We start from the raw sequence: 8,985 nt of genomic DNA, 5'->3' as shown, positions 1-8,985 counted from the left end.
TTGAAACCAGCCCCTGGTGCTCAGAAGCCACTTGATCCCCAGGGTATGAGTGAGAAGGAAATGTGAGGTCATCTTCCCATATTTACTGTTTAAAATGAGTAAATTCAGTAATTGCCATAAACGACATCTTAGGCATTTCAGTAGATGCCTCATATATTTCATTTTTTAAAGAAACATTTCTCAGCAGAAGACAACAGATAGTATGGAGTAGTTAGCAAGATTGTCATAAGTGATCATCATGTGTCCTCTTTCAAGGCTAATAAATGCAATGCTATTTGTGTTCTAAAAAGGAAAGGAAATCCCAGGAGTGTGGTTTATAGAATGGTTTTTTTGGTCCTTTGTTTCCTCCTGTGCTGAGTATTTGATTAAATAATATTGCCAGTTTGCCTGAAATTGCTTGAAACTTGACCTGGCATCTTTGTTAAACCTGGAGGCATCAATTTTCTCAGCACTGTAACATGCTAGCTCCTATACAACAGTGTGCTATATAACTGTATATCCTTTTTTGTTTAAATGCAGTTGATAATTTTGGCAATATTACAATAATGTAAAGGCGTGCTTTGATAGCTATTAATATTTAATCTGGAGTCAATGTAAAGAATATAACTGGGGTGGGGAGAGAATTTGGCCATATCTCTTTCTGGGAAATTGATCTGAGATGAACTGTATAAAATGCAGAGTTGCTAAGCAGTGGAGTTATACCAGGAGAGCTGACAACAGAGTCTGGTTTCTTGTGCCATGTTCTTCCTGTTCTGCTAACGTGCAACTGAAAAGTGTGGGACTGACTTGTCTGTTCCTCCTCAGCATTAATAAACACTGGGAACCCTTGTTCAATCTGGAATGACTTAGCAAGTAGCCAATGCTGAAAGGAAGGTATGAACTTTCTTGAATTACATTTCTGCAGGTGATCTCTGAGGAAAACACGCTTGCATTACAGAGTGCCATTTAACTGTAAAAACTTATTTACACTCCCCATGCCTAACAACTCCAGTTATGAACTGCCTGAGAGTCTTAGTAGTACGGCGAGAATAATGATAATTTGCTCATCAAACTTTGCCTCATTGCATGAAAAATCAGATTTCTGTCCTTTAATAAGTAGTGTCAAAGTACAGAAAGTGTAACAGAGCGAATATAGGATGTATGCCATGGAGAGCTGTAGGTAGGTACTATAGGGTCCCAGAAGGGGCTGTGTTTTTGTTGTGGGGCTGTAGTGTGGGTTATCATGAGGGGTGTGCAGAAGGGAAGTGTAATCCTAGTAAGAGGGTGCTATATGGGAATTGCAATGGCAACAGGAGCTCCTTGCAATAGAGCAATGATTCTCAACCAGGGTGTCATGGCACCCTAAGGTGTCTTGAGACTCTCTCAAGGTGCCAAAAGGTGCCACACAATATTAGCCCTGTTAGGGGAGCAAACAGGATTCACTGGTAAGAAAAACATAGGGCATGTCCTGATGAGTGCACATGTGTGGTTTGCGCGGCCTCAAACATGTTTGAGAAGCAATGAACTGCACACAGCACACATGCACCTCTTCACTGCACTGATAATTTACAGCATGGCAGGGTTTTTTTAGGGTTTTTTTTTTAAACCACGGCTAAAGAAAGTGGTGCACGCTGCAGCAGCATGCACAGCCAGAAACAGAATCTGGCCATCCACAGCCCTGCTCTGGCTGCTGGCCAGGCTCTGAGCATCTGGCTTGGGCTGCTACTGCCTGGGAGGCTCCTAGGACCCCAGATAAGGCTGCTGGGGCCAGCACAGGTGCTGGCCCTAGCCTCCCCTACCCCACCCAGGTCACTTTTCTGCATGCACGCACATGTGCAAGGCATGCCTGGGGACAAATAGCAGCGGCACAAATATATCCCATTGCTGTTTGTCTTTCAAGAAACATGTGGCCCTGCACATGTGCACTCATGAGGACGTGCCCATAGGTTTCAGTTAGAAACTCATAGTATTGAAACATTCTGCCCTGCTGTAGTCTTTCAGAGTTCTTTGCAACAGAAGAATTGCTCTAGTATTTTTCCCTAGTCAAAAACAAGTGAAAAGTAAGAACTGACATTTTCTGAGAGGGGCCTGGAGTCTAGCAAGGGGTGCCTTGACTCTAATAAGGTTGAGAACCACTGCATTAAAGGAAAGGCAAGGAGGTTTGTCATGTGAGTGTTGAAGGTGAGGTGGGTATTGTGCCAAGGAATTAGACTAGACTTGGAAAATACCAGTGTTAGTTTTCATTTTTTTTTCTACATAAAAATAACAGCAGGTTTTTTGTTGTTGCAAAGACCTCAGAAAGACCACCACTATGGATGCCTATTTGAAATCTCTGGATTTATCTTGTGAACCACATTTGCATACCTAACAATGCTAACGGAGCATGGCACCCCATAGCACCCTCAAAAAGTTCTCAAGGCACCCCAAGGTGCCAGGGCACCCTGGTTGAGTGTCACTGGTATGTGGGTTGCAGTCATCATTGGCAGTCCCTTGATTCGAGGGTGCTTTCTTTATCATGGCTCAGTGATGGTTCTTGAGGTGACTTCAGAGTCTAGTCCTTGAGGAGAAATGGTTTGTGCTATACGGATGTGAAATAAGAATAGGAGGAATTGAAGGTGGGTGGCTGGCTGCTATAAGCATTGCACGGGGAACCCACATAGTCATGAGATGAAATGCATAGGGCTGGCTGTAGTGGGGACAGAACATTGTCATCAAGAGAAGCCATAGGGCTGTGATAAGAGTAGCTGGAGCTTGCTGCTGGGTTGCTGTGGGCCTACCATGTGCCCTATGGGCACTATGGAGGGGGCACTCCAGCCATAGGGCTAGGAGGGGATGTATCTGGTTGAGGTGCAGGGGTGCAAGGATCAAAGTGCAAGGACCAAAGTGCAAGGACCAAAGGTATAAAACCCGCCTTTTACCCAGGGACCAGTAAGCTTCCTGATCACGCTTGTTTGACAAGAGGGAGGAAGAAGAGTGGCAGGAACCCCAGCCAATGGGACTGGCTGAAGCAAGTTGCAGTCCCTCTTCCATAGAACTCTGCCATCCATCCCACCTCCATTAAAGGGAGGATTTTGATTGGCAGAGAGCAGTAAGATTGGCAGGGGTCTTGGCAAACCTGGGCTCTTCTTTTTGAGCTGCTCTCCTGGAGGCATTTGGTGGGCTTCTCAAATGACTCCCACCCCAAGCAGCTGAGAGAAGATTCTGATTGGTTGAGACGGAGTGATGGACAAATGGTTTCAGCCTATGAAGCGTCGAGTGGTGGGGAGACAGTTCCCTGAGATGGGGGAGAGAAGCTATGTGGGGGAGGCGCTTTGCATGCAGGAGGGGCGAGAACAGCTCTGTGCATGGGCTGAGGGGCTTCATGGTTGCGGGGAGCTGGAAGGGGGATGCATGGTGTTTGGGGGACATGGGAGGGGCAGTGCGTGGTGTATGGAGGGACTTAGGAGTGGGGTGCATGGTCTGAGGGAGGAGCAGGAAGTAGAGGTGCATGGTGGAGGGAGCTGGGATGGGACAGTGTTCACGGTCTCCTTAAGACTCATCCACTTCCAAAACAAAGTACTTGGTTACAAGCTTTATTGGTCATGCTGCCTGGCTAAACCCCCAAGGTCCTGTCCCTTGCAAAGACTGGGCTCAATGATGGGTTCTCTTGTGACCCAGGTTCTTTGGTTTGGTTTCATCCAAGACCTGGCTGGGATGATAAAACGGGCATGCCTGCTGAAACAGGACATTCAGACACGTGAAATGGATGACTGCTTACCAAGTGTCATGTCTGCATCTGTGTATATGATCTGCAGGTCCCACCCTATTAACCACCTTCTATAAACCTGCTCAAAGCAATGGTTGCTTACGGGACCAGTAGCCTTGGGTCTTGTATTCTGGTTCTTTACTGGAGAGAGGTAGTTAGCCGTGTTAGTTTGAAGTCAGGTAGAAGGCAGGGCAGGGTGACCAGTTAGCTAGGGTTAGTTAGAGGCTAACTTGTTCAGAAGTGTTATCTGCTAGAAATGGACCTTGGTCACAGTAAACTGAGGAACTTCCTACAGTCAGGGCTTTTTGAAACAGACTCCAAAAAAACCCCAGGCTTTTCCAGGTTGGAAGCTAAGTTAAATTCTGATCCCACTTCTTGACCATAAGACTTTTATTGATTTCAGCATAGCCAACATTTGACTCTCAAAATGAAATTTGCCTCCGAACAGAGGGCCCACACAAGGCCACTGCCACAATGGTGCATATTTCACCCTTAAACTTATGAGACACCATCAGTTTGAAGTGGAGACAGTCTTAAAGTGGTCCAGATCCTCAGTTGGTGTAAATAAAACGAGGTCTATGGAGGTCAATGGAACTGGAGTGATGCACACAGCAGCTGAGAATCTAGCTAAACCAAGTAAATTATTTTCATTTTCCTCCCTTGAGACCCTTGCAGAATTTTTGTGATGCTTAAATTACCACTTTCTTGTTTAGAAGAAAAAACGTTTCTCACTCAACCTTTATTTTAGGTTAACATGAGTTTTACTTGGGGAGTTTTTTTGTTGTTATTTAAATGCTTGTTATTTATGATTGAAGTTTGAAACAAGAAAGGCAAAGAGAAGACCATCAGTCAATACCTCTGAGCTGAAGGTGATGCTTGCAGGTCTGCCCAGGCCTGTCATGCTGGTGGGGTTAAGGTATCCCAGTTTTGTAGTCTAAGGCACAGTGGCACACAAAGGTGTGATGTTTAGCCATTACGACGCAACCATTTTTAACTCATTAGTCCAAATGATCACATGGGACAGCTGGAGCGGGGGTGACATTCAGCATGCTTTTGGAGCCCCAACAGGATATCTCAGCTGCTTTGTTGCTGCACCCTTTGCAGGTGTCTGGTATCAATCTTACTTTTGAGGAGCAGTTTGTAAATCCTGTTAGATGATATTCTTTTGAGAGTTTAATGATTCTGAAATTGTTGTTTCATCAGTGGAACACAGATGCCAGAGCAAAAATTGGGCCGAATGTATCTGAGAAATGTAAACTTCCATTGTTTTAATTGGGCACTACCACTTGGAGCCTATTGATAACAATTTGCATATAAACACAGTTACCTGTCTTGTTCCTTGCCATTGCACCTCACACATGCAAATATTCTGAGTTTGTAGGTGGAGGTTAGGATAGTTAGTGGGGCTCAGGTAGGAATACCACCACTTGGATGCCTGCATGCCGTGACAAATGGGAAGGTTTTGGGAGCACGATTGCAAATCAAAAGAGGCTACATCTTTGACTCAGGAGCTGGAGTTCATTCCTGTTGGCTACTGGGTAGGTTAGGAAGAGTGAAGGGGTTTTGTGCCTTATCCTGCAACAGCAACATGTTTAAGAAGTGAGTCAGCATATCTGTGATTTTTCACAAATCCAGTAGTTATTCAAGAAACATGAGACATCGTTCCATTTCCCATCAGGCTGCATGCTGGCACAGTCTTCCTCTTCACGGTTGTCAGTATTTCTTGGAACGAGCCAAAAGCTGACAAGGACAAAATTACATGAAGTCTCCTCATGTATTCAATGATGTTGACACATAAAGAATAATTGTTAGGTTTTGTGAAGTGTACAGGCAGAAGTCCCCGTCTGGTGTGAATCAGCATTCTTTCCACTGAAACCATGCTAATGTATACTAACTAGGTATTGGTCTCTATGGAGTTATGTTGGTATTACCAAAAGAACAGTTAGGCCCAGTCATGTTAGACTAGACCTGGTTGATCTAGTTGCTTGTGGGAGGAGCTGTAATAAAACCAAGCTCTGTAGAAGAAAGTTCTGTAGAACTCGTGAAGGCTTGGCAAGAGTGGCAGCTGTCCAGCAAGAATTATCCCAAATGAAGGTAAGCTGTAAACAAGGTCTGAAAAGGGTGGAGGATGCCCCATCCAGATTAGATGCCTATGGGTGTGAGCTCAGGTGGCCTACTTCCCCCCACAGTGGGTGGGAGTTTTGTGGATTGCTGTAAGTTAGGCACCTAAATTGTTAAACAGTAGCTTAGATGCCTAAGTCTGTTTAAAAATGTTGGAGTCAGGCTGTGGCCATGATGGTCAAGGATTTTTGGGGGCGATATCTTTTATTGGACCAACTGCATGGTTGGGATAAAAGATATCACCCAACAAAATCCTTGTCTTGCATGAGTCTTTTGATGCATCTATGAATGGCTTTGACTGCTCTGAGACTTCCACCTGGGTCTCGCCGTTCACAATGGCTCTCCACCGCTTGTGAAATAAATAACCCAGACCAAGTCTGGCTTGATATAGGTAGGTACAAAATCTGCTAAATTTAACTAACTAACAGCTGCCAGAATTTGGCACTAGGACATATCTATATTACTTTCATCCTAACCCGGAAACCACCTGAGAGTGATTTTTTTGCAGACCTGGCCTGTGACAGCTCACCAAAACTCCCTAAGTGGCCCTCCAGCACAAATAATAGCCCATCCCTGCACTAAGTTCATGTAAAACAATCATCCTAGGCTAAATTTTCAGCCCCATGTGCCCCCCCCCTCCCCCCCCCTGCTCCATGTCTGCTTCCCAGTGCCCGCTTGGACTCCTTTCAACCCTAGATTCAAAGGCCTGAAGTTCAAGGACTAATTTTTGTTTCAGGGACACGCACAAACAGGAACTTACCTGGTAATAATAGGGCTGCCATCTACCCACACCCAATTTCCTTCCCTGACAGTATCACTTAGTCCTAGCCAGTATGTGCTGCTCCTGTTCACATGCATTTTCAAAAACAGCTAGAAGGGGAAAGCAAGAAAGGAAAGGGTCAAAATGATGATTCTGAGGGCTGACACGGGAAACAATCTTAAGCCAGTGAGCAGTTTGAAGGCACCTTTCAGATAATAGATTTGGTAGGTCTTAGTTAAAAAACAGACCAGATATGTCTTACAAAAACCATCCCCATGTAACTGCCTCCACAGTGTCCTACTGTCTTTAGAAGATGCGCAGATGGGCCAGTGTAAGCCAGCAGCACTGTATTGGAGTCAGTAGGACGGAGCCCTAGCTGGTGCAGATTGGAAGAGCAGCATTGTCTTTGGTACAGTTCCACTCTGCTCAGCTCTCATTTGTAAGAATCTTTTACCCTGGGCTTGATTCTTCTTTTGTGCCAGTATAATTTTAATGTAACTACTGGGCGCATCTATTAGAGGGAAGGATCAGGTAAATTGCTAAATCTTGCTCTGTTTCACTGGCTCACACTTTTGGAAACTGTTATGACTTTCCTGGAGTTATCCTGGATTAACACTAGTGGTACGGAGAGCAGGATCTGACCTCTTATGCTTCATTCTCGCTACTTCATTAAGATACAGAGTAGCTAGGGGAGAGGTGGCTTACCTGCTCATTTTCGGTGTTAACGACAACCAAGTCAGACCCATTATCAGTACAAAACTGCTTAGCATCTTTCCAGTTCTTACTTTGATTTGAAAAATAATAGCAGTTTTCCTCAAACATCTTCCAGTTGCTTGGACATTTCACAGGTTTTGAGAGACCTTTGCAAAGGACTCCTATAAGGTAAAATGTGGAAGAGTCTTGAATTATTAATGGAGACTCCAGTTCATGTAGAAAGCAACTGTCTGTTGCTCACTGGAAGCATATGTTGCACATTTTTCTGGAGACTACACTGACTTCCTTGGAGTTGTTTTGTTTGTTTCTAGGAGCTATTTTGGCCAAAATAAAAGTAATTTATGCTTGGGACTTCCAGTCCTTTGGTGTGCAGCACTTTTTTCTTTTATTCCACTGGCATAAATCTGTTGTAATTCTATTCTGTTGTGATTCAGCTGAGTTACTCTAATATCCTTAAATCGCCAAGCCCCTTTGATATTCAATTGACATCAACATGATTTCCCCTGTTATCATAATTGGACTGGAAGAAAATAAGCAAAATGAAAATGTGCCCAGTATTTATTTATTTTTACCTGTGGTAATTTTGAATTCGTTATAGAGGTTGTTGATGGTTTTCCAGATTCTTTGTTGCTCCAGTCTTATATCGTCCAGATTGCTCACTGCTGAAAAATATGAAGTATCATAAAACAATTTAGGAAGCTTGGTCTAGCAGGTTTGAGGCTGGCTTGGGACTTGGGGAAACTTGTCACTTCCCTTATCAACTTTTGTCTATTCTGTGTGCTTAGGTTGTAAGGGCAAGGACTGTCTTTTCCATGTATCAGGGTCTACCACAGTGGGGCTCTAGTCTCAGGCAGAAGGAAGGGTGAGTTGCACCATATAGACCAGCTGAATCAGAGATGCATAAGCTTCTGTACTTCTGCCTGATTTCAGACTAACTACTACTCTGTGCCCTGATCTCAGTCAGGGTCTCTAGGTGGGACTAAAATAAATATACAGTTGCCAGTACAGTCATGGCATTAGGATTACTTAGGTCTAGTCTCACTGTGGCTTTGACTTATGTGGTATGCTTGAAAGAGAAGAGAAGGATGCCCAGGGTCTTCTACTGCAATCTAACAGTAAGTGAAATTCCAGGTAAATACCCAGATATTTGGCTGATTGTACAAATTATATCCTGACTCATATGCCACTTGGGCCTCAAAAATTAGACCAAGGCTGTCATGAGAGAAATCTTCTTCATAAAGGGCTAGATCTTTAATCACTTCATTATTATCTTGTTCTGCTTTTCTTAGAGGAGAAGCTGTTTGGGTCTGGAGCCCCCACTTTGTTGTATTTCTACCTGGCACACTGGAAATGAGATTTATAAGGTTACTACCACAATATACCCATGACATTGACCCGGAGTCACGGGAGAAAATTGCTCAGGACCATCCATCCTGCAGGTCATCGGTCCAGAGCAGAGCACTGGCCTTCGGGCAGTGGTGTATGGCAGACAGTGAGGAAGTGTGTGGCCAGGAAAACAAGGACCTTTCATGTCCAGTCCTCGTCGCTCTCCTGCCCCTGCTACAGCTGATTGTTCAGGGCAAAGATTGGGCTTATAAATCACCTGCATACCCACGTGACCTAGGCTGCACGCCCCTCCTCTCTCTTTCTTTCTCCTTTTTTCTTT

General features: G+C 44.4%; 1 protein-coding gene across 4 annotated transcripts in view; it reads right to left on the bottom strand.

Annotated features, from left to right (window-relative positions):
* Positions 1-3,200: 3,200 nt before the first annotated feature.
* The window catches only part of LOC102381472 (CD209 antigen-like protein C), a 29,520-nt gene continuing 23,735 nt past the window's right edge, over positions 3,201-8,985 (bottom strand). For 3 of the 4 annotated variants that reach the window (XM_006023342.3, XM_025203825.1, XM_025203824.1), the window contains 4 exons: positions 7,892-7,981; positions 7,311-7,480; positions 6,606-6,715; positions 3,201-5,464 (listed from right to left, as the gene is read on the bottom strand). In XM_006023342.3, the coding sequence (XP_006023404.1) occupies positions 5,329-5,464; positions 6,606-6,715; positions 7,311-7,480; positions 7,892-7,981 (506 nt within the window). In that variant the 3' untranslated portion in view covers positions 3,201-5,328. The remainder of the gene's footprint in view (positions 5,465-6,605; positions 6,716-7,310; positions 7,481-7,891; positions 7,982-8,985) is intronic. The other variant, XM_025203823.1, reaches the window with a different exon arrangement.

The sequence above is a fragment of the Alligator sinensis genome, unplaced genomic scaffold, assembly GCF_000455745.1.
Source record: "Alligator sinensis unplaced genomic scaffold, ASM45574v1 scaffold707_1, whole genome shotgun sequence".
Taxonomy (NCBI): Eukaryota; Metazoa; Chordata; order Crocodylia; family Alligatoridae; genus Alligator; species Alligator sinensis.
The sequence above is the reverse complement of the archived record's forward strand: the minus strand, read 5'-3'. Positions and strand labels throughout refer to the sequence as shown.